General features: G+C 42.5%; 3 protein-coding genes across 5 annotated transcripts; 2 read left to right on the forward strand and 1 right to left on the reverse strand.

The window, feature by feature from the left end:
* The first annotated feature begins 3091 nt into the window (after positions 1-3091).
* Positions 3092-8387, forward strand: LOC106607307 (coiled-coil domain-containing protein 43). Its single transcript, XM_014204144.2, has 5 exons — positions 3092-3305; positions 5735-5825; positions 5962-6106; positions 6301-6347; positions 7295-8387. The coding sequence occupies exons 1-5, from the start codon at positions 3132-3134 to the stop codon at positions 7480-7482; spliced, it is 645 nt and encodes a 214-aa protein (XP_014059619.1). The 5' UTR covers positions 3092-3131; the 3' UTR covers positions 7483-8387.
* An 88-nt stretch (positions 8388-8475) lies between these two features.
* On the reverse strand, positions 8476-18051 carry LOC106607306 (meiosis-specific coiled-coil domain-containing protein MEIOC). Of its 3 annotated transcripts, none has more exons than XM_014204143.2 (8): positions 17858-18051; positions 17307-17354; positions 16893-17050; positions 14806-14910; positions 12800-14624; positions 12478-12612; positions 10672-10852; positions 8476-9814 (listed from the first exon to the last, which is right to left on the reverse strand). In XM_014204143.2, exons 1-8 carry the CDS (start codon positions 17861-17863, stop codon positions 9636-9638), a joined length of 2637 nt encoding a protein of 878 aa, XP_014059618.1. In that variant the 5' UTR covers positions 17864-18051; the 3' UTR covers positions 8476-9635. The 3 variants fall into 3 exon arrangements, with proteins under 3 accessions (XP_014059618.1, XP_014059617.1, XP_014059616.1); XM_014204142.2 differs by having other exon boundaries at positions 17307-17413; XM_014204141.2 differs by having other exon boundaries at positions 17307-17426.
* Positions 18052-21196: 3145 nt separating this feature from the next.
* LOC106607305 (frizzled-2) lies at positions 21197-24282 on the forward strand. Its single transcript, XM_014204140.2, has one exon. It carries the CDS (start codon positions 21420-21422, stop codon positions 23067-23069), a length of 1650 nt encoding a protein of 549 aa, XP_014059615.1. The 5' UTR covers positions 21197-21419; the 3' UTR covers positions 23070-24282.
* Positions 24283-24480: the final 198 nt, after the last annotated feature.

A 24480-nucleotide genomic window follows, 5' to 3' on the forward strand; every position in this document is an offset into this window, starting at 1 on the left:
ATTCTAGGGACAATTAGGAGGCCTGCGTCTTGTGACCGTAGCGTACGTGTAGGTATGTACGGCAGGACCAAATCGGAAAGATAGGTAGGAGCAAGCCCATGTAATGCTTTGTAGGTTAGCAGTAAAACCTTGAAATCAGCCCTTGCCTTAACAGGAAGCCAGTGTAGGAAGGCTAGCACTGGAGTAATATGATCACATTTTTTGGTTCTAGTCAGGATTCTAGCAGCCGTATTTAGCACTAACTGAAGTTTGTTTAGTGCTTTATGCGGGTAGCCGGAAAGTAGAGCATTGCAGTAGTCCAGCCTAGAAGTAACAAAAGCATGGATTAATTTTTCTGCGTCATTTTTGGACAGAAAGTTTCTGATTTTTGCAATGTTTACGTAGATGAAAAAAAGCTGTCCTTGAAACAGTCTTGATATGTTCTTCAAAAGAGAGATCAGGGTCCAGAGTAACGCCGAGGTCCTTCACAGTTTATTTGAGACGACTGTACAACCATCCAGATTAATTGTCAGATTCAACAGAAGATCTCTTTGTTTCTTGGGACCTAGAACAAGCATCTCTGTTTTGTCCGAGTTTAAAAGTAGAAAGTTTGCAGCCTTCCACTTCTTTATGTCTGAAACACAGGCTTCTAGCGAGGGCAATTTTGAGGCTTCACCATGTTTCATTGAAATGTACAGCTGTGTGTCGTCCGCATAGCGGTGAAATTTAACATTATGTTTTCGAATGACATCCCCAAGAGGTAAAATATATAGTGAAAACAATAGTGGTCCTAAAACGGAACCTTGAGGAACACCGACATTTACAATTGATTTGTTAGAGGACAAACCATTCACAGAGACAAACTGATATCTTTCCGACAGATAAGATCTAAACCAGGCCAGGACTTGTCCATGTAGACCAATTTGGGTTTCCAATCTCTCCAAAAGAATGTGGTGATCGATGGTATCAAAAGCGGCACTAAGATCTAGGAGCACGAGGACAGATGCAGAGCCTCGGTCTGACGTCATTAAAAGGTCATTTACCACCTTCACAAGTGCAGTCTCAGTGCTATGATGGGGTCTAAAACCAGACTGAAGCGTTTCGTACACATTGTTTGTCTTCAGGAAGGCAGTGAGTTGCTGTGCAACAGCTTTTTCCAAATTTTTTGAGAGGAATGGAAGATTCGATATAGACCGATAGTTTTTTATAATTTCTGGGTCAAGATTCGGCTTTTTCAAGAGAGGCTTTATTACTGCCACTTTTAGTGAGCTTGGTACACATCCGGTGGATAGAGAGCCGTTTATTATGTTCAACATAGGAGGGCCAAGCACAGGAAGCAGCTCTTTCAGTAGTTTAGTTGGAATAGGGTCCAGTATGCAGCTTGAGGGTTTGGAGGCCATGATTATTTTCATCATTGTGTCAAGAGATATAGTACTAAAACACTTTAGTATCTCCCTTGATCCTAGGTCCTGGCAGAGTTGTGCAGACTCAGGACAATGGAGCTTTGGAGGAAATGACACTCCAGCATGACAATGCCACCAGCCATACTGCTCGTTCTGTGCAGGATTTCCTGCAAGACAGGAATGTCAGTGTTCTGCCATGGCCAGCGAAGAGCCTGGATCTCAATCCCATTGAGCACGTCTGGGACCTGTTGGATCGGAGGGTGAGGGCTAGGGCCATTCCCCCCCAGAAATCTCCGGGAACTTGCAGGTGCCTTGGTGGAAGAGTGGGGTAACATCTCACAGCAAGAACTGGCAAATCTGGTGCAGTCCATGAGGAGGAGATGCACTGCAGTACTTAATGCAGCTGGTGGCCACACCAGATACTGACTGTTACTTTTGATTTTGACTTTGTTCAGGGGCACATTATTCCATTTCTGTTTGTCACATGTCTGTGGAACTTGTTCAGTTCAATTTTCATGCTCTTGTAACCGATGTGAAATGGCTAGTTAGTTAGCGGTGGTGCGTGCTAATAGCATTTCAATCAGTGACGTCACTCGCTCTGAGACTTGAAGTAGGGGTTCCCCTTGCGTTGCAAGGGCCGCGGCTTTTGTGGCGCGATGGGTAACGATGCTTCGGTGGGTGTCAGTTGTTGATGTGTGCAAGGGTCCCTGGTTCGAGCCCGGGTTGGGGCGAAGAGAGGGACGGAACCTACACTGTTACACTCTGCATCCGTCTCCTCATGGCCTATATACATTTACCCAGATCCTGACATTGATGTGAGCGAAGTTTAAATTCAACATGCAAGGGCCTAGTCCACTCCACACACAAACACACATTTTTATTGGAAATAAAGGGTGCAGTTGTACATGGCAGCTTCCCCATGGCAGCACAGAAGCCTCACACTTCATTATTACAAGACCAGTGACATGTGAAACCATTACAGAGAAGCAGGGAGGGAGGGAGGGAAGATAAGGGGTTAACTGATACCCAAAACACAGTGAGGCCTCTCTGAAGGCAGGGTGAGACCATCCCATTGGAAACCCTCCTTAATGTATTTACAGCTGGGAGGCGTTACTTGTCCCAGTATCAACAGAGAACAGTACTAGTTAGTGTAACTGGGAGCAGAAACTAGAGATCAGGAAACATTGTCCAGAGTCAGGGATACATTTAAATGTACAACAATCTTTCAGCATATCCAGGTGATGGTCAAGCATGTGAGATGAGAGATTATTTTTTGAAAATATATACTTTTTTAGGCTGTAAAACTGGAGAAAATATATACTTGACTAAGTCAGACTATGTCTTATACTCCCACCCAGTGGTGAAATGTAGAGAATCACATGTTTCCACGTCACCTGAGTCAGGGCGGGGGGCTCTCGAATCTCATAGAATACTATGATAAAATCTCATAAACATTGTATTATAGGGGTGTGTTAACTACGTCCGATTGATTCACGGATATATTGGTCACATAATCTCACATGAAGATGTTTAAAGAATTCTCACGTCTATGAACGAATGAATAACATTTCAAATTGATTATGTAGTTGATTAATTATCCCTCCTTAAATGCAATAATGTAAATTATGAATTATTTACTGGCAATCACTAAAACAATGTACCAGGCAGCAACCATATTCTGCTAAAGTTGTATCTAGCAGGCAATACACGCGGATAGTTGTAGGGTGTGGAAGACCCCGAACGGCCAAGATGGCGGCGTCCATGGCAGATGCCGGAGAGTTTGAGAAGTGGCTGAATGATCGACTAGAGTCCTTAGAAGTGGACCAGGAGGTGTATGGAGCTTATATTTTAGGAATACTTCAAGAGGAGGAGAGTGACGAAGAGAAGGAGGACGCACTGCTAGGAATTCTATCTGCGTTTTTGGTAAATATAGCGGGCAGACATGCCATGCTTGCGCCGCGCTTAGTTGGTCAATAGCTGGCTAACGTGCTCAATGGTTACACGTGGGGGTTAACTACGCTAACTAACAACTGAGTGACTACAATCGGTCAGTTCCCATATAACTAACTGGTAACAACGTTAGCGACATGTGCCAATCTACCATTAGCCATATTTGGAGATGGGGGTTAGGCGAATCAAACCTGAAGTTATCCAGACCCTTTCTATTATTAGCCGGCTAGCCCATGTTGAGACTTCGGTGGAACTCTCCAGACAAACAGATGGTTCATGACATACAGCAGGGTGGCCAAGCTGCTCGTCAGGTTCAGTTGAATCAAGTTTGTTAGATCAGGGTTGGAGAAAGCCTACATGCTCAGTAGGCTGCTCCAAAGGTTGGCAACGCCTGACATAGAGCATTATTCTAACTGATGATTCACTGACACTACGTCCTTCCCACTTGCTCTCAAAGGAGAAGGGGGTATAGCTGCAGCTCAATATGGCGTGTGGGAGTGTCGAAAGAAAAGTAGTGGCCCTCTTTCAGCATTGGGTAACAATGCGCGTGAGCGCCACATCTATGTTTACGGGCACAAGCACTGTTCATGACACAACTGTTCACCCCTCTTGTTGAGAGAGAATTTGGAAGGTTGAACATTTGAGAAATGTCTCAACGTCAACAGTGAAGAGGCGACTCCAGGATGCTGGCCTTATAGGCAGAGTTGCAAAGAAAAAGCCATATCTCAGACTGGCTAATACAAATAAAAGATTAAGATGGGCAAAAGAACACAGACACTGGACAGAGGAACTCTGCCTAGAAGGCCAGCATCCCGGAGTCACCTCTTGACTGTTGACGTTGAGACTGGTGTTTTGCGGGGACTATTTAATGAAGCTGCCAGTTGAGGACTTGTGAGGCGTCTGTTTCTGAAACCAGACACTAATGTACTTGTCCTCTTTCTCAGTTGTGCACCGGGGCCTCCCACTCCTCTTTCTATTCTGGTTAGAGCCAGTTTGCCCTGTTCTGCGAAGGGAGTAGTACACAGCGTTGTACGAGATCTTCAGTTTCTTGGCAATTTCTTGCATGGAATAGCCTTAATTTCTCAGAACAAGAATAGACTGACAAGTTTCAGAAGAAAGTTCTGTTTGTGGCCATTTTGAGCCTGTAATCAAACCCACAAATGCTGATGCTCCAGATACTCAACTAGTCTAAAGAAGGGCAGTTTTATTGCTTCTTTAATCACGACAACAGTTTTCAGCTGTGCTGATATAATTGCAAAAGGGTTTCTAATGATCAATTAGCCTTTTAAAATGATAAACTTGGATTAGCTAACACAATATGCAATTGGAACACAGGAGTGATGGTTGCTGATAATGGGCCTCTGTACATTATCATATTCCATAAAAATCAGCTGTTTCCAGCTACAATATTCATTTACAACATTAACAATGTCTACTCTATTTCTGATCAATTTGATGTTATTTTAATGGACAAAAAGTTAGCTTTTCTTTCAAAGACAAGTGACCCCAAACTTTTGAACGGTAGTGTATGTAAGATGGCAAAATTATTTATAATTTATTATATTATTATTTGTGCCCTGGTCCTATAAGAGCTCTTTGTCACTTCCCACTAGCCGGATTGTGGCAAACTCACCCTCATTCTTATGTTTAATAAATGTATCATTGTGTGTGTGGCAGGCTTACAATGATGGCAAAAAAACATTTGAGAGTACGCTGACCCTGGTGCTAGAGGGGGTACGCAGCTGGAAGTTGAATGTTTGAAGGGGTACGGAACTATTAAACGTTTGGGAACCACTGACCTAATCCGGCCTGGGAGCCCATTCAATCTAGCCCGGTGGAGGTTTGAGTAAAAGAAAATATACATACATACATACATACATATATACATACATACATACATACATACATACATACATACTTATACTTTGGGTTAAACACTCCTGGCCACTCTTGAATGTCTAAAACTAGAAATTATGTATAAATTATAATGGACCTAAACATTTTCAAATAAATGCTATTTTTTGTATAGGCTGCTATTCTACTTGAAATAAAATCAGTGGAGGGAATGGCCATGTTAGCTACCACCGGCCACACGACCGTGATACAGCTGCCCAGTCGGAAGCACTTTAGGTTGGCAGGCTGGTCGATACAACACCTGTACACTGGTTGCCGGCTTATCGACTCGTCGCGCAGCCCAATCAGCAACGCAAAATGGTCTTGAGTGGCAACAAATCTGCCAATTAGCTGATTCACTTTCCATACACCCACTCCTTTCAACACACCCACTCGTCCATAATAAAGTTGCCATATTGGGCTGCATCTAACCATACTTGTCTCAAGGTAGTGATGTTCAAATTCACTAACTAAATTCATCTCCATACTCCACTGTCTTCCATGCACAGGAGGATGAGAAACTTGAAGATGTCTGCAAAGAGATCATTAGCCAGTGGGCTGAGAGCTGTGCCCGGTCGGCAACCAAAAACAAGGAGGATGGTATGAACATAAATCAAAAGCTTTGAAACTTAAAAGATAGAACATTATTCTAGCTGTATTTTCAGACATGAGCTAATAGCTGGAGCAGCCGTTGTATGAATTATCTGTGGAATTTCCTCTCTCTCTCTGTCTTTAGCTGAGGTACTGGCCATTGCCAATCTGATAGAGAAGCAGGCACAGATTGTGGTGAAACAGAAGGAAGTATCTCAGGAGTCCAGGAAGAGGAAAGAAGCTAAAGAAGCAGTCCTGGCTCAATATGCCAATATCACCGATGATGAGGAATATCCTTGGATCAATATATTGCAATTATTGTGTACTCCTACCGTTATGCTTTGCCCCTTGTTAAACCTATACAGCTCTAAAGGTCTTAAGTGTTTATTTCTGTAATGTATAATGCAAGCAGTCTCCCAAAATGTTCATTTTTATGTGACTGCAGTGAGTAACACTATTTTTCAAGTTTCCTTGACATCAACACTGAAGCTGAAGAGGAGGAGCAGGCTTTCCCCCCCAGTGGTGATAAATGTATCCTCTCTATGCCTCTTATTGTACTTACTGTGATATGTGGTTGTCCCACCTAGCTATCTTAAGATGAATGCACTAACTGTGTCACTCTGGATAAGAGTGTCTGCTAAATTACTAAAATGGAATGCAAATGTATTGTTTACTGCATTAAGTAATATTTAACCAGTACTATATTTTTAAAAGACCACTTAGGCAAGTTGCTGTGGGGGGCGCAGGGCTGTTGACCGGGGTAGGGGTAGCCAGGTGGAAAGCATGGCCGTAGAAAAATGCTTATTGAAATGATCAATTATCGCGGATTTATCGGTGGTGACAGTGCTTTCTAGCCTCAGTGCAGTGGGCAGCTGGGAGGAGGTGCTCTTATTCTCCATGGACTTTAGTGTCCCAGAACCTTTTGGAATTTGTGCTACAGGATGCAAATTTCTGTTTGAAAAAGCTAGCCTTTGCTTTTCTAATTGCCTGTGTATATTGGTCCCTAACTTTCCTGAAAAGTTGCATATCGCAGGGGGTATTCGATGCTAATGCAGTACGCCACAGAATGTTTTTGTGCTGGTCAAGGGCAGTCAGGTCTGGAGTGAACCAAGGGCTATATCTGTTCCTGGTTCAATGTTTTTTGAATGGGGCGTGCTTAATTAAGATAGTGAGGAAAGCACTTTTAAAGAATAACCAGGCATTCTCTACTGACGGAATGAGGTCAATAATATCCTTCCAGGATACCCGGGCCAGGTTGATTAGAAAGGCCCGTCAACTTCTTAACCCAGGTAATAGTACATATTGGTCTTTATTTGTAAAGCGCCTTGGAATAAGAGTGCTGATCCAGGATCAGTGTTGCCTGTTAAATCTTGATTAAATGTATAGGGGAAACCTGATCCTAGATCAGCACTCCTATGAGACACTTTATGAATAGGGGTGCTGGTTTTGCTGTGAAACTCCTTTACTGGTCGCCTCAGCCCTGTTTAAGAACACCAACGTGGAGGAGGTTCTGAGCAGGAAGAAGCAGCAGAGGGACCAGGCTAAGGAAGATTCGCATAAGAAGAAAGAGACGGACAAGATGCAGCGCGAGAAGGATAAACTAGCCAGGCAGGACAGGAAGGACAAGGAGAAGAAACGCACACAGAAAGGGGAACGCAAAAGATGAGAAAAACAAATGACACTTTGGGACATTGTCACATGAAATGTTTTGTTACTGGACAAAAAACTGAAATGAACATTATTTTTACCTATCCCTTATTACCACCCTTATGATTGTAACATGACGTTGTAACAAGAACTTGTCTGGACATTAATTGTTTTAACCATTTTAGTTTTCTATAGATTTCAGTCATCAAGCTTTATCTAAAGCTGGGAAACGGTCCATCTATCTACAATGTGTTCTTTCTCCTCAACTGTGATTAATAAAGTAAATCAGTGACTCTATGAAAAGCCAACATTAATAGTCTATCGCTACTAGCTATGATCAACCTGCACAAGCTCTTGCCTGTATCTGTCATCCTACCATGTTGAAACTAAGGAGGCGGATGTTTCTGTATCATTGCTGTCCCTGCCTCCTTTTCAATATGCCTCTACTAATATGGAGACTGTCTGAAATAGTCATTCAATAGATGTAGCACACAAGCCTTTGCTCTAAAATGTTTGCCCAGTTTAAGTAATAATTTGCCAAGATAAATGTTTTTAAATGGCATTCAAATGTTCTGCAATTACTATAGGGGACATTGTAGTAAAAGGAAGGGGAATTGCCCTATGGGATCTTAATTAACTCACTCAGATTGAGGCACTGCTAGTATGTGCCAATGTGTTGCAAATGCTTTTCCTCTTTGGAGACGGATTCACTCAAGGCTCACACTCAAGTCATTGTCATATTAAACACATTCAGTTTGGCACCCCAGTCTTCATGTACTGTCTATGCATTCTCTTGTATGAGAATCAGAACAACGTGGCGGTTGATACCGTATACCTCGATTATAGCATATACAGTGTTTGCAGAATGGCAATGGGGTTCATTTTTAACATATTTTTTGAATAAATAAATGCCATTTTAAAGAGCTTTATTGTTTTTTGAATTAATAAAACAGAAACAATTATCATGAAACATACAATTTCAAGCAGGAACATTAAAAATACAGGGGTTTGAACACGTTTGCCACCTGTCTTACGAGTGTGTATTATGTCATTGATAGTATGGGTCCATCAAAGTTCATTCTGATGTTTTTGAAATGAGCTGTAATGCAGCGTGATTAACATTCAGAGAACTAAATTCAAAATAAGAATAACATAAGATTTAATTAACATCAATGCATGACCAGTCGAAATTCCTAACCTACTGAGAGAAAGTAAAAACAATACACTGACTAGAGTATGTTGCATTTCAGGTAAACCGAGGAAACACGAGGCTTCAAGTTGACGATTGATTGGTATGTTAACATGGAATATAACAGAAAAGTGGTTCCCATTGCCATATCTACTCAACTTAGGAGGCAATGATCACTTATCCACAATTATTGGTTGTTAAGAAGCATATTAGAGAACTGAATGTCAAATCACATTCGAATAAATAAGTAAAACAATCAGGAAAACATTCAAATGACTGCCATGTTTTAATAATTATAAATAGTGTCTTTAAATAATATTCGGCCTTTCCAAGATTCCCATTATTTTCGATGACCCTAATCACAAAATGTGGTTATTTTGAAGATAAATTATGCCTTAACACATTTCATATTATGAATTCCCCAACCCCAAGAGCAACTATCAATCAAATTGTATTAACATTTGTGGCCACTAAGGTAAATTAAACGAATTTTCCTTGCAATGATTGCAAGGACCCTAGCTCTCAGGTAGGTGACAATACTGATGAATGTAATACTGTATATTCTCCTACAGTTATCACCACCACGCAGATAAAAGATATCTGATCAGGCTCTGCTCTCTCTCTCATGTTCCTAATAGAAGCTCATTAACAGGGAATTACTGGAGCTGAAGGGATTATGGGGATTCTCAATTCAACAGCATAATAGAATTGTACTGCCATTTAAAATAAATGCACCCCCGGTTATCCCATTACATTGTTCTGAACAACCTGCTTTAGGATCAATTTTAAATAAGACTGATAATCTCAGAAAATAATACATTTCCTCTATTTGCTCAAAATGAGGCTACATGTAAGAATTCCTTCTGTTCTGTCTAATGTGATCAAAATTTCATCTGGTCTAATGCTCCTCACTGGTCTTGCTCTCAGCAACATCTATAGCATGAACGTGAGTGTCACGTGAACCATAGGGTGGCTCAGTGGCATCAGAACTGGATAAGTGTTCTCCCTGGGCTGGTCTCCTCAGAGGTGCTCTGCTCATCCAGCTTGTCCGTGTCTGTGTTGGACTTGGGTAGGGTCATCTGTAGGGCACACCACAGGGCAGTGCGGGACTTCCTTGTGGTCAAACACAGATCCCTCAGTGCTGTAGCAAGCAGCAGGATATCTAGCAGGAATACAGTCAAAACAATAAGACAGCAGTTGTGTAAAGTAATTATGTAAAAATACTTGAAAGTACAACTTTTTGGGGGTATCTGTACATTACTATTTATATTTTTGACAACTTCTACTTTTACTTCACTACATTCCTAAAAAAAAATTATGTACTTTTTACTCCATACATTTTCCCTGACACCCAAAAGTACTCCTAACATTTTTAATGCTTAGCAGGACAGGAAAATTGTCTAATTCACACTTATCGAGAGAACATCCCTGTCATCCCTACTGCCTCTGATCTGGCAGACTCACTAAACACATGCTTTGTTTCTAAATGGTGTCTGAGTATTGGAGCATGCCCCTGGCTATCTATTAAAAAAAAGAAAATGGTGCCGTCTGGTTTGCCTTATATAAGGAATTTTAATACTTTTGATACCTAAGTATATTTCAGCAATTACATTTACATTTGATACTTAAGTATATTTAAAACCAAATACTTTTAGACTTTTACTCAAGTAGGATTTTACTGGGTGACTTTCACTTTTACTTGAGTCATTTTCTATTAAGGTATCTTTACTTTTACTCAAGTATGGCAAATGGGTATTTTTTCAACCACTGGTTTTTAGGCCTCATCATCAGAGCTAACAAATGCTGCTCATCCCTAACACGGAAAGGCAAATGTAGAAGATAAGCTCTGTTATTTGCTCTTTCAAGGAAATAAAATATAAAAGGCTCTACAGAATAAAAAATGGCAGTCATATTTCCAGAATAAATCTAAAACAACATTGGAAGACAAGCAGACAAATGCTTGGGGATTCAGTTGTTTAGAACTAGCTGTGGCTCATTAATGACTTAGTGTTGAGTTACCTCTGTCCTCTCTGAAATGTGCGCTGGCCTGTCTCTGACGGTTTGAAGTGTTGACAAATTCCTCCTTGCGTCTGGCCTGGGTAATGTAAATAGCCTCGAGGTGTCTGTCCAGTGCTGAACAAATATTGGCATGGAGGGGGACGCTACGCAGACGCTCCATTTTACCCAGAAGGCTCACCACCTATGATATAAGAGGAAAATCAATTCCATCAATATTTCTTCAAATGTATTTTTTGAAACACTTGCAGAACTTGATGGGTGTTCATCTAGCCTACAGCAACTGGTATTCATGTATTGGTCTTAAATCAACTCTTCTATCAACACTCATGCCAACTTTCATGGAATTAGCATCACCCAATCCTAAAATTCCAAAGTGGACATTTAACCTCCTAGAGTCGATTCACGCACCGGTGCATCAATCTAACTAACATAATTAAAAAAAAATCCCCATTAAAATCTGTCAGTTTAACCTATCTGCATTGGGTGAGTCTCTTTCCACCACATCTGCCGATGTCGCACCTCCGCATGCGTTTGGGCTAGAAACTAATGCTGCCCCAAGTGTCACGGGACTCGTCAGTAGGTAACTGGTACTGGTTTTAAAAAATTGATGGAAATATGAAGGTAGTTTTGTGCCTACCCAAAAAAGGGGTTGAATATGTGTAAAAAATATATATATTTCCTGAGCTTTCTTATATCTCCTAGATATAGGACAAACACTTCAAAATCTTGTTTCTTATGATTTATTTTTTGACTGTCTTTTTCGCCAATTACAGTATTCAGACCCCTTAACTTTTTCCACATTTTGTTACGTTAAAGCCTTATTCTAAAATTGATTAAATCCCCTTTCCCCCCCTCATCAATCTACACAATACTCCATAATGACAAAGCATGAAATGGTTTTTAGAAATGTTTGCAAATTTATAAAAAAAAAAAAGAAAAAAAAGTTCAAATATAACATTTACATAAGTATTCAAACCCTTTATTCAGTACTTTGTTGAAGCACCTTTGGCAGCGATTACAGCCTTGAGTCTTCTTGGGTATGACGCTACAAGCTTGGCACACCTGTATTTGGGGAGTTCTTCTCTGCAGATCCACTCAAGCTCTGTCAGGTTGGATGGGGAGCGTTGCTGCACAGCTATTTTCAGGTCTCTCCATAGATGTTCGATCTGGTTCAAGTCCGGGCTCTGGCTGTGCCACTCAAGGACATTCAGAGACTTGTCCCGAAGCCACTCCTGCGTTGTCTTGGCTGTGTGCTTAGGGTCGTTGTCCTGTTGGAAGGTGAACCTTCGCCCCAGTCTGAGGTTCTGAGCACTCTGGAGCAAGTATTCATCAAGGATCTCTCTGTTTTGGTACCCTTCCCCAGATCTGTGCCTTGACACAAGGGTCTGAATACTTATGTAAATAAGGTATTCAAGTTTTTTTTGGTTTTTTTATATACATTTGCAAACATTTCTAAAAACCTGTTTCCGCTTTTTCATTATTGGTGGGGTATTGTGTATAGATTGATGAGGGACATTTTTCCCCAGTCAATTTTAATAAGGCTGTGACGTAACAATATGTGAAAAAAGTCAATGGAACTGAATACTTTCTGAATGTACTGTATGAATGTGTTATTCAATGCGTTTCTATAGTAGTAAAGGACAAATTAAATACTTTATCAAATCTTTAAAAATATATATTTTGATAAATAAAGGGGTCCTAAAATTCTAAATCAAATAGCTAAATGATCGATAGCATGACCATCTTAAAACAATTCCATATGTCAGCTTAGAATCCCCCCCCCCCCGAAGAATGAATATCTCTCACCTTGGCTTGTTCTCGGATCTGGTCCACGATGAGACGGTCCACTCTGGAAGGGTTAGGTGGGATTTTGGGGAGGGCACTGCTGGTCACCACAGAAATCCGCTTTCCAGGATAACTCATGGTAAGGACGTCCTCTGTCTAAAACACATCATATAAAAAAACACTTAACGCCAACCAGTCGAACTATACATTTTAATCCTAGTTTGGGAGTCATTCTTACCAAGTATTGTACTGCAGCATAATCAGATAAATAATAAGGATTTCAAGATGATCACAAGAAACAAAAATATTCCCACTAAATGAACCACTTATTTTTATTGTTCACCTTCTTCCTCTCCTTCTCCAGGACTCTCCACTGCTCATAGCACTCCTCCAGGTGGAAGTGGAGCTGGCTCATGGGTCCTCCCCGGTTCCTCATTATCCTCGGGGAGCGGAGGCCTCCCATCATCCCTGGGTAGGGGTTCTCTCCGCTGGAGCCCATCATGTCATTGAGGTAAGGGTTAAAAGCTGCAAATTCCCCGTCTGGCAGCAGGTCACACAGGTCCATGGGGGGGATGGAACCGCCGTAGGGGTAGGAGGATCTGGAGTTGAAGCTGGCAGAGTTCAGAGACATGTGGCAGGAGTTCTGTCTGGGGTCATTCACAGCCTGATACATGCAAGGCAGAAAGGCTGGGTTCTTTCCTGCGTTGACTGTGCCGTTTCCTCCGCCGAATCTCTGAGAGCCATACATGCTGCCGAGTAGGTCGAGGTAAGGGTTCTGCAGGAGCCCCTGCGTCTTGTCCCCGTCTCCTGTCATGTGAGTGCTGGTCTGGAGCCTTGTCTTCCCATCCAAGCGCTGAGTGGAGGAGCAGCCATCAGCCACCAGCCCAGCCATGTGCATCCTGCTCTTGTCCAGCTGCATCTCAAAGTCACTGTCGCTGGCTCCCCTCCTCAGCCCGCCCATGCCCATCCCGACCTGGTTCTGTCCTTCCCTGCTGCTGTGGAGGCTGGGCCCGTCCCCCTGACTGTAGTCCTGGATGCACGGTGGTGGTCCTCTCTGCATCTGGTGGGAGTGCTGAGGTACAAACTCAGACACAGAGTGGGACAGCATCTTGGACGGCCCAGAGGATAAACAGTTTCCCCTTGGCTGCTGATGCTGCTTGAGTTTGTTCTGCAACTGGTTCTGCTGGCTATAATGGTTAGAGTACTGGTTCAGACTCAGGCCCGTTGAGAGGGGGTTGTTTCCTTTCTGGACAGCCATCTTGTTTTGGTGAGAAATTGTAGGATTGAAAGACGCTGAGAATGATTTTGGTTGTTGGAAATACTCAACGTGTTGTGGACCAAATCCAGATAAGTCTTTGGAATCAAAGTCACTCTGTAGCGGCTGTTTGCTCTTCAATCCGCCATCAGTCTCCCTCTGCATGGCTCCATACTCCCCTCCCAGTTCCTTCTTAAACTGCATGGCTTGAGTGCTTTGCCCAGGCATCCTGGTGTTGGAGAAGTTCTTCTGTTCGGCCATGATGTTGTCATACTGCATCTGCACACTCTGCCGGTTCTGGGGCTCCCTACCACATGCGTTGTCCTGCTCACCTACCATCAGAGCCTGGATGTTGCTGGCCAGCTTGTTGACCTCTTGCATGGTGTACTGCTTGGTCCTTCTGGGCTTGGCGCTGATCTGGCCTGGGAACTCTTCATAGTAGTGGTCAAAGCACTGGCTGTTTATCTTGCTCTGGGGGCAGAAGGAGGGTGCAAAGGCATCCATGTGGTCAGAAAGAGCGTTCCCAGACCCACAGAACCCTCCAATCTTCTCAGCTGTGTTGTACTCGTGTTTACTCGGCCTCGTGTTTGAACGGTAGGCGTTCCCCACGTTGGGCAGCGGTAGCCCTGGTGGCTTCGGCAGCTCTTGGGTCTGTAGAGAGTATCTAGTGTCCATATCTCCATTGCAGGAAGAGAGGAGCCACTGCTGGTCACTGGTATCAAAGCCGTTGAAACGCTGGTAGAACTCTTCGGAACCTCTGTTCATTGGCTGCCCTTGTGCTTTACCGAAAGACTCAGGGTAAACATGGTTCGGCAGAAAGTTGGACTGCACTTTGGACTCTGACTGGAAGTACTGCTGGCAATCGTCGCTCATTGACTTGGGAGACCAGACAGATTTCAGTTGGGATAATGTCCTAAAAGGAGAGTTGAGAAGTTAAAGGTTAAATACTGTTTTTTAAACACAATTGAAAGTCTCAGTCATTACTGGCAAACGTTGCGGTTTCCATTTTCAATTCCCATTAATTTGCCTCCCAATACAACGAAATGAGGTCATATCACTGAAGACAAAAAATACCCTCCTAATGAATAACTTACTCTTCAGTATAGTAACTGTCCATTTGATCAGCCTCTTCCAAGATATTTGACACCAGCCCATAGAGATCAGCTTCACTTCCACAGTCATTTCCATCTGGGAGATTCCTTGGAGATTTAAAACATAAGCATTTCAAAAGACATTCAAAAGAAGACCATTTACATTTCAAATTGAGTGGGACATACAGTATAGGAAAAAGTCCAGCGGTTATTAGAAGTTCAACTGAATTTCAAATGGACAGTGTGTTCATGACCACCTTGTCTTCAAATCACCTATGAAATGTCCTCTATGATTTCAGTAATTCATTATAATAAACAAAAATGCAACATGCAACAATTTCAAAGATTTTACTGAGCTACAGTTCATATAAGGAAATCAATCAATTTAAATAAATTCATTAGACCCTAATCTATGGATTTCACAAGACTGGGAATACAGATATGCATCTGTTGGTCACAGATACTGTACCATAAAAATAGTAGGGTAGTGGATCAGAAAACCAGTCTGTATATGGTGTGACCACCATTTGCCTCATGCAGCGCGACACATCTCCTTCGCACAGAGTTGATCAAGCTGTTGATTGTGGCCTGTGGAATGTTGTCCCACTCCTCTTCAATGGCTGTGCGAAGTTTCTGCATATTGCAGGAACTGGAAGACACTGTCATACACATCGATCCAGAGAATCTCAAACATGCTCAATGGGTGACATGTCTGGTGAGTATGCAGGCCATGGAAGAACTGGGACATTTTCAACTTCCTGGAATTGTGTACAGATCCTTGCAATATGGGGCCGTGCATTATCACGCTGAAACCTGAGGTGATGGCGGTGAATGAATGGCACGAAAATGGATCTCGTCACGGTATGTCTTTGCATTCAAATTGCCATTGATAAAATACAATTGTGTTTGTTGTCTGTAGCTTATGCCTGCCCATACCATAACCCAGTGTTGTAAAGTCCTTAAGTAAAAATACTTTAAAGTACTACTTAAGTCGTTTTCTGGGGGTATCTGTACTTTAATGTTAATATTTTTGACTACTTTTACTTTTACTTCAATACATTTCTAAATAAAATATTGTACTTTTTACTCCATACATTTTCCCTGACACCCAAAAGTACTTGTTACATTTTGAATGCTTAGCAGGACAGAACATGGTCCAATTCACACACTTATCAAGAGGACATCCATGTCATCCCTACTACCTCTGATCTGACGGACTCACTAAACACAAATACTTTGTTTGTAAATTATGTCTGAGTGTTGGTGTGCTTCTGGCTATCCGTAAATAAATTAAAAAAACATGAAAATTGTGCCTACGGGTTTGCTTAATATAAGTAATTAGAAAAGACTCATACTTTTACTTTTGCTACTTAAATACATTTACTTTTGATACTTAAGTATACTTACAACCAAATACTTTTAGACTTTTACTCAAGTAGTATTTTACTGGGTGACTTTCACTTTTACTTGAGTAATTTTCTATTAAGGTATCTTTACTTTTACTAAAGTATGACAATTGGGTACTTTTTCCACCACTGCCACCATGGGGCACTCTGTTCACAACATTCACATCAGCAAACCACTCGCCCACACGACGCCATACACGTGGTCTGCGGTTGTGAGGCCAGTTGGAGTTACTGCCAAATTCTCTAAAACGACAGAGACAGCGTATGGTACAGAAATGAACATTACATTCTTTGGCAACAGCTTGGTTGGACATTCCTGCAGTCAGCACGCTAATTGCACGCTCCCTCAAAACTTGAGACACCTGTGGCATTGTGTTTCTCCTGGCAAAGGAGAAATGCTCACTAAAAGGGATGTAAACAAATTTGAGGCCAACATTTGAGAGAGATAAGCTTTTTGTGCATATGGAAAATTTCTGGGGTCTTTTATTTCAGCTCATGAAACATGAAACCAACACTTTACATGTTGCGTTTATATTTTTGTTCAGTATAAATTAAGACTCGGTCTTCCTTTTCACAATACATTCTTCAGACTGTCAATGTTAAATACTGGTATGACAAAACACAGTATGGACCAGGTCAGTATACAATTCTGAGAGTTGCATTAGAAGTAGTTAGTTTAGTTACCTGCTTTTAACATTGTTCTGGGTGCAATTAATGAGTTGATATGGATCATCCTGTGCAGACCAGGGTGTGTAGGACATGGGAGGTTCTTCTGGCAGTGAGAAATCGGGTAATGGGATGTAAGGCTGCAAGAGCCTTTCGTTGTCCGCAGTTCCACAGGTCTGTGAGACAATAAAAAAGGAAATTCATGAACCCTAGTGAAAACGTCAGCCAGTCACTGGTGAGAGATGAGAGATAACATTAGCATTCTGATTCTGTTTAGCCTACAATAGACAATTTATACCTAAGACTTACAAAACACTAGCTACTTAATATAAACCATTAATAAACATACCACTTGAATTATTTCTCATCTATAGCCTACATTGTGATGAACTGCAATCTAGAAAAGTAAAACATTTATTTTGAATGTCTCACCTGATGCTTATTTGGGGAAAAGAATGAGTCTGAACCTGCTGATGCACTCTGGAATCGATCAAACGCCATTCTCACTCCTCTTGAACTTGCACTTATTCTATTCTTCACTGCATTATTAAACTAAACATTACAAAGATATTCATACAAACATTCAACAGAACAATACAGCTTCACTGACTAGCTATCTTTATTATTAGATATACAGCTAACAAGGGTAAAAACATATTGTATTGCACATGGCTAACTCGGCCCAAGTCAAATTGTAATTAAGTGTATGTTAGCTGGCCACAGTAGCGAACGTTATCTAGATAAATGAGTTACAAAGATAGAAAGAACAATGCTCAGCAGGTGTCTAGCTTGCTAAGCTAGCTAAACCCAAAACACCCAACTTTTATGAGTTCAATCAACAACGTATTCTGAATGACACAGTAATAACAGACCGTTTCACTTTTGTCCTAAGTTAGCTTTTGTGTCCCTTGTCTCCCTCAGTCACACGATTTATGTCTAACTAAATTTAGCTAGCCCACTGGGCTAGCTAGCTAGCTACTTACCTCCATAAATTCACTTGTAAACAACGTTTATGTAGGAAATTTCCCCAGATGAAATGTTCACGATTTAAAAATCTAACTTAAAAAAAAAAAATGAATTAAATCAAACGGACTTTAAACAATGACAGGGGAAATCACTAGTACATTGCGGCTAGCTACAAAAGTATTGATCTCGAGCTTGCCAGTTGCTCTTCTCGCTTTTGTAAACTTGTGTCACGAGCAAGAGCTTCAGCGGACATCTCACTCAAGATCTACACATCAACCCCCGCGAATAAAATTCTCTTATTTTATTACTAACTGTCTCAAAGGTGATGATTGGTCCATAAAGAAGCTTTTTCACCCAATGGGTTCAAATAGGGATTGTACACATAAAGGGCATAGCAACCAATCATTTTCATAAAATTAAAAGATGGGGGAATCCTATTTTACTATCAATGAGGGACTATAACATGAGGCTTTTTCATGCATAGTGAAGGATTTTGTTGAACATTTATTGCTCTTCTTGAATCATCTTCATGGAACTTTTTTTAAATAAGTAAATGTGGTCGGTAACATCATAATAAAGTATACAATCCTGTGTTACATTAAATACTAATAACTAAGTCATAGCAAAAATAGTGCTTAGTCAAGTCCAGGGCCTCAATTTATTCAACCAAATATGAATAAACTTCCCTTGTACAAGTCGTTGGAGACTGGATGAAATACCACAGTGTGCCATCACAGCAGCAAGATTTGTGACCTGTTGCCACAAGAAAAGGGCAACCAGTGAAGAACAAACACCATTGTAAATACAACCCATATTTATTTTCCCTTTTGTACTTTAACCATTTCTACATCGTTACAACACTGTATATATACATAATATGGCATTTGTAATGTCTTTATTCTTTTGGAACTTCTGTGAGTGGAATGTTTACTGTTCATATTTGTTGTTTATTTGACTTTTGTATATTATCTACCTCACTTGCTTTGGCAATGTTAACATATGTTTCCCATGCCAATAAAGCCCCTTGAATTGAATTGACATCTTTGGTTACAAGTGTTGCAAATGCATTGTCCTACAATACCCACAAGATGTCGCTATGTCTATAGTTTTTTTGCGTTGGCCAGATAGACAGCCAGCCAGCCAGCCAGCCAGCCAGCCAGCCAGCCAGCCAGCCAGCCAGACAGACAGACAGACAGACAGACAGACAGACAGACAGACAGACAGACAGACAGACAGACAGACAGACAGACAGACAGACAGACAGAGATCCCGAGTGATGCAGCGCACCATCCTCATGGGCATTAATATGGAGTTGGTCCTCCTTTGCTGCTATAACAGCCTCCACTCTTCTGGGAAGGCTTTCCACTAGATGTTGGAACATTGCTGCGGGGACTTGCTTCCATTCAGCCACAAGAGCATTAGTGAGGTCAGGCATTGATGTTGGGTGATTAGGCCTGGCTCGCAGTTAGCGTTCCAATTCATCCCAAAGGTGTTCGATGGGGTTGAGGTCAGGGATCTGTGCAGGCCAGTCAAGTTCTTCCACACCGATCTTGACAAACCTTTTCTGTTTGGACCTCGCTTTGTCCACAGGGGCATTGTCATGCTGAAACAGGAAAAGCCATTCCCCAAACTGTTGCCTCAAAGTTGGAAGCACAGAATCATCTAGAATGTCAATGTATGCTGTAGCGTTAAGATTCCCCTGCCCGAACCATGAAAAACAACCCCAGACCATTATTCCTCCTCCACCAAACTTTACTGTTGACACTATGCATTGTGGCAGGTAGCGTTCTACAGGCATCCGCCAAATCCAGATTTATACGTCGAACTGCCAGATGGTTAACCGTGATTCATCACTCCAGAGAACACAGGTTGTAGTAACCTCATGATGGGTACAGGGAAAATTAGAGTATCATGTAGCAACCTAAATCCATCGATGTTACATTAAACTGGGTGAATGAAATATGAATGACAGTTATCCAATATGCTGTAATAGAAATAAGGCCATGTCCATAAAAAAAAACACCCTCCCTCCTCTTAAACGTCACCAACCGCCACTGCCCTACATAGAGTGGTGAGGATGGCCCAGCACATCACTGGGTACGAGCTCCCAGCCATCCAGGACGTACATGCCAGGTGGTGTCTGAGAAAGACGCAGCCAACCGAGACATGGACTCTTCTCTATGCTTCCGTCCAGCAGGCAGTACCGGTGCATCAAGGCTCAGACCAATGGACTCCCCCTTACGAAAAAAGATTGCAGTTATACACTGTTGTATAACTGTAGTTAGAATGCAGAATAACTGCACTATGCTGCAAATACTGCGTCCAATATAATGCAATTGTTTTTACCGCAGTCATTTTGCAGTGTAACTGCAGTTACAGTGCAATCACTCCGTCCAAAATACCACAGTTGACTGCAGTTACTGCACTCTTACTGCAATTTCAAAACCACTATTTTTTTGGTAAGGGCCTAAGCAGCTTCTATCCCCTGGCCCTGGCTAACTATTACTTCTCTCCCTCTCCCACAGACTATCCACACTGACTCTAGGCCCATCCACAGGTCTCTACCCACTCTGACACACACACCTTCACTGTCACCTTTACTCACACTCACACTCACACTCACACACACACTCATTACTGATGCGACACACTCACACCCACCTACACTGCTGCTAAATTATTAATTTGATGTATTACTACCATTACGCTGCGGTTCATTGTTCATTGATTATTGATTGCATCCCCATTAATATCGTCCAATTTATCCTGCTACTGGTCACTATTACTCCTGATTACATGTTGATATTACCATTAGTATATCGCCATCGTATTTAAATATTCCTGCTACCAATCACTTTTCAGCCCAGTTTACACTGTTATATTGTTTATTGTTATTAATATTATTATTATTTATCCAGCTACCAATCACTTTTTACTCATCTATGCCTGCCTACATGTACATATCTACTACCTCAGCTCCTCGCGTATCACTGCTCACTGTAAATTTGGTACTGACACTGTTTTCCTTCTTCTTCCTTTCTTATCTCTTATTTTTCGTGAGAAATAAAACTTGAAACCTAATTGATATATAGATAGATGGATAAATATATAAATAGATATCTGCACATCTTGGCGTTGTGAGCCAGGCTACACTACAGTACGGTTCATTCAGGGGATGCATACTGTACTGAAGTTACTCAAAACTCTCCCAAGTTGACACTGCTCTGCAATTCCATTGGCTAGCAAAACACTGGGAAGGGGTGGGAATCTGTTTCTAGAGCCCCCTTATCCCCATCCCTCCTCCTCCCGACTTTACTTTCAAACCAACCACAGAAAGTTGCAGGGGGGACTTGAAACTGTCTGATTGGTCCATGCAAGTTGCACAAAGGAAAAGTCAAGCAGCATCTTGCAGGCGAGCAAACAGCAACAGTTATTCGCTCACTGGGACTACTGCAGAAGTTGTATCAATTATTCCGTTATTTATAGCCAAAATACCGATGCTACAGAAAATAAAAAGTATCTGTAAATTGCATGACTTTATCAGGTTAAATATAGGAGATTTTTATTGATCAGCTCACAATGAAAATGGATTTTCAAACGAGTTGTGTGACTTTTTTCGCACTGCTCATGCCGTCAATGATGGTATCAGCGCAAGGGGATAATGGCATTGCTTTCCCGGACCACGGATTTTGCCAGCCTATTTCAATCCCACTATGCACGGACATCGCCTACAATCAAACTATCATGCCCAATCTGGTGGGACATTACAACCAAGAGGACGCTGGACTGGAGGTGCACCAGTTTTACCCCTTGGTAAAGGTACAGTGCTCGCCGGAACTTAAATTCTTCCTATGTTCAATGTATGCGCCTGTTTGTACAGTTTTGGAAAAGGCCATTCCACCCTGTCGCTCAATTTGCGAGAGGGCAAAGCACGGCTGCGAGGCACTCATGAATAAATTCGGGTTCCAGTGGCCAGAACGCCTCCGGTGCGAGAATTTCCCCGTGCTTGGAGACGGGCACATTTGCGTGGGTCAGAATGAATCTACTGCCACTGCCCCGCCCGTCCACATGCCAGTCCCTGGAACCCCAGGCGTCCATGTCTACTCCACTTCAGACAGGCCTTTCCGCTGTCCATCTGTGCTCAAAGTCCCCACTTATCTGAATTATTCGTTTCTGGGGGAGCTGGATTGTGGAGCACCATGTGAACACTCCAGGAGCAGTGGAGGCTACATGTTCTTCAATGATAAAGAGATTTATTTTGCACGCATATGGATCCTCATCTGGTCTTCTCTGTGCTGTGCCTCCACCCTATTCACCGTCACCACCTACCTAGTGGACATGCAGCGCTTCAAGTACCCGGAGAGGCCCATCATCTTCCTTTCTGGCTGCTACACCATGGTCTCCATAGCCTATATCGCTGGCTACTTCCTGGGGGACAAGGTGGTGTGCAATGACAGCTTCACCCCAGACGGATACAAGACCATAGTCCAGGGGACCAAGAAGGAGGGCTGCACCATCCTCTTCATGATGCTGTATTTCTTCAGCATGGCCAGCTCCATCTGGTGGGTCATCCTCTCCCTCACCTGGTTCCTGGCAGCTGGGATGAAGTGGGGGCATGAGGCTATTGAGGCCAACTCCCAGTACTTCCACCTGGCAGCCTGGGCTGTGCCCGCCGTGAAGACCATCAGCATCCTGGCCATGGGGCAGATCGAGGGGGACGTGCTCAGTGGGGTGTGCTTTGTGGGCCTCAACAGCCTGAACCCCATACGGGGCTTTGTCCTGGCCCCCCTCTTCATCTACCTCTTCATCGGTACCTCCTTCCTCCTGGCCGGCTTCGTGTCCCTGTTCCGCATCCGCACCATCATGAAGCACGACGGCACCAAGACGGAGAAGCTGGAGCGCCTGATGGTGCGCATCGGGGTGTTCAGCGTGCTCTACACTGTCCCCGCCACCATCGTCATCGCCTGCTTCTTCTACGAGCAGGCCTTCCGCCACCACTGGGAGAGAAGCTGGGTCAGCCGTAACTGTAAAGGCTTAGCCATCCCCTGCCCCATGCAGTACACCCCCCGCATGACCCCCGACTTCACCGTCTACATGATCAAGTACCTGATGACCCTCATAGTGGGCATCACCTCCGGGTTCTGGATCTGGTCTGGCAAGACACTCCACTCCTGGCGCAAGTTCTATACCAGACTCTCAAACGGTAGGCATGGAGAGACCACTGTCTAGGGAGGGAGGTCAAAACATGGAACTTGTTTTTGGACATTCATTTGGATGTTTTATAGTGTGTTTTTCTCCCTCCTATTTGCTTACTCACTGTCAGAGACTCAGTGGTACTTTTTATACATTGATCATCAGATACTGTCAGTATTTATAGTATTTTTATGGAACATTGACACAATTTTTAAGAAGTCAAATTTAAGAGGCAGGGGTGGGGGTCTTGACCAAAGGACAAACTGTTGCTGACCAGAAGAATGGCCAATACCTCAGAATGAACAAACAACAAAGGTGTTCAGTGGATGCCATGTGCTGAAGTGCTCTCTCTCCTCCCCCACTCTGTTCCTACTCCTTTTTTTAAGTTACCAGCCATAAAAACTCTCCAGTGTGAGTGAGAATCCAGCTGGGAATATACAGTGAACGGGGGAAGGAGGGAGGCCTGAAAGGACAGGCGGCCATTTTAAGACTTTATTTTCACTCTGTGAACGTGTGAGATGTAATTAAATGCAACTGTAAATAGGAATTGTAAAATATAAAATTATATATTTGTATTTAAAGAAAGGACATGTTTTGTTTTGTCTTCCGACAGCCGTAGTGCCTGGTTAACTCTAGCACCTCTTCTGAAAGGAGCCATAGACACACTGTCTCTTCTGAAAGGAGCCATAGACACACTGTCTCTAAGTGCTGTTTTCACTGGCAGTATGACACATACACATTTGAAGTTTCTCCTGTCAAACCCAGATCTGTAATCATTTTCCTTCTGATGTATCAGATCAGGGAAGCTGGGTTGTAGTAAAGGCAGTCTTTGGCTGTGCACTTTCCCTAGCTTAGCCCTTCTCCTTCCTCTCGTCTCCCCACACCAATTAAATCCCTTGGAGCTGAGCTGAGCCGCAAGAGAAGCTGGGTGGTAGGGGTGAAGACAAGACTGCAAGGACACTGGTCATGCCTCCAGGGGAGGGGGGGGGGGAGCTAGTCCTTGTCAGCACTACACTCCATTACCAAAAAGTCACTCCTCTGGAGACTGTTGCTCAAACTGTTCAAATAATTATCTAGGAAAACAAAAAAGTATTTTGAAAAAATGGAATCAAAGAAGAATGTGGTATTTTAATGTTGTGACGTGAAAAGTGGTGTGAATCTGGCAACCACAAATGTATCTCACGTGACTTGCTGGGAGGGAAGGGGATGGGAAGGTGACGACAAAATAAAAGCCACATGATTTTATACATTTTTTGTATTGCTGTGTGTGTGTGTCCTGTGTTATCTTGACTAGCAGGATTATTTTCTTGATCTTGTCTATTTCGTTTGGCTTTGAATTGAAATGTGATTTAGTTACCACTACATTACAGCTCAGAATGGGCTAATAACATAGTTATAGTATGGAAATGTTAACAGTACAAATATGGTCACTGTCTGAAAGTAAGGG

The sequence above is a fragment of the Salmo salar genome, chromosome ssa06 (assembly GCF_905237065.1).
Source record: "Salmo salar chromosome ssa06, Ssal_v3.1, whole genome shotgun sequence".
NCBI classification, from domain to species: Eukaryota; Metazoa; Chordata; class Actinopteri; order Salmoniformes; family Salmonidae; genus Salmo; species Salmo salar.

Coding starts and splice junctions, on each gene's coding strand:
- LOC106607307 (XM_014204144.2), top strand. CDS start 3,132: ATGGCGGCGTCCATGGCAGATGCCGGAGAGTTTGAGAAGTGGCTGAAT. Junction 5,826..5,961: donor AACCAAAAACAAGGAGGATG/GTATGAACATAA, acceptor CTCTGTCTTTAG/CTGAGGTACTGGCCATTGCC. Junction 6,107..6,300: donor AATATCACCGATGATGAGGA/ATATCCTTGGAT, acceptor TGACATCAACAC/TGAAGCTGAAGAGGAGGAGC.
- LOC106607306 (XM_014204141.2), bottom strand. Junction 14,625..14,805: donor GACAGTTACTATACTGAAGA/GTAAGTTATTCA, acceptor CTCTCCTTTTAG/GACATTATCCCAACTGAAAT. Junction 9,815..10,671: donor ACATTTCAGAGAGGACAGAG/GTAACTCAACAC, acceptor TATTCCTGCTAG/ATATCCTGCTGCTTGCTACA.
- LOC106607305 (XM_014204140.2), top strand. CDS start 21,420: ATGAAAATGGATTTTCAAACGAGTTGTGTGACTTTTTTCGCACTGCTC.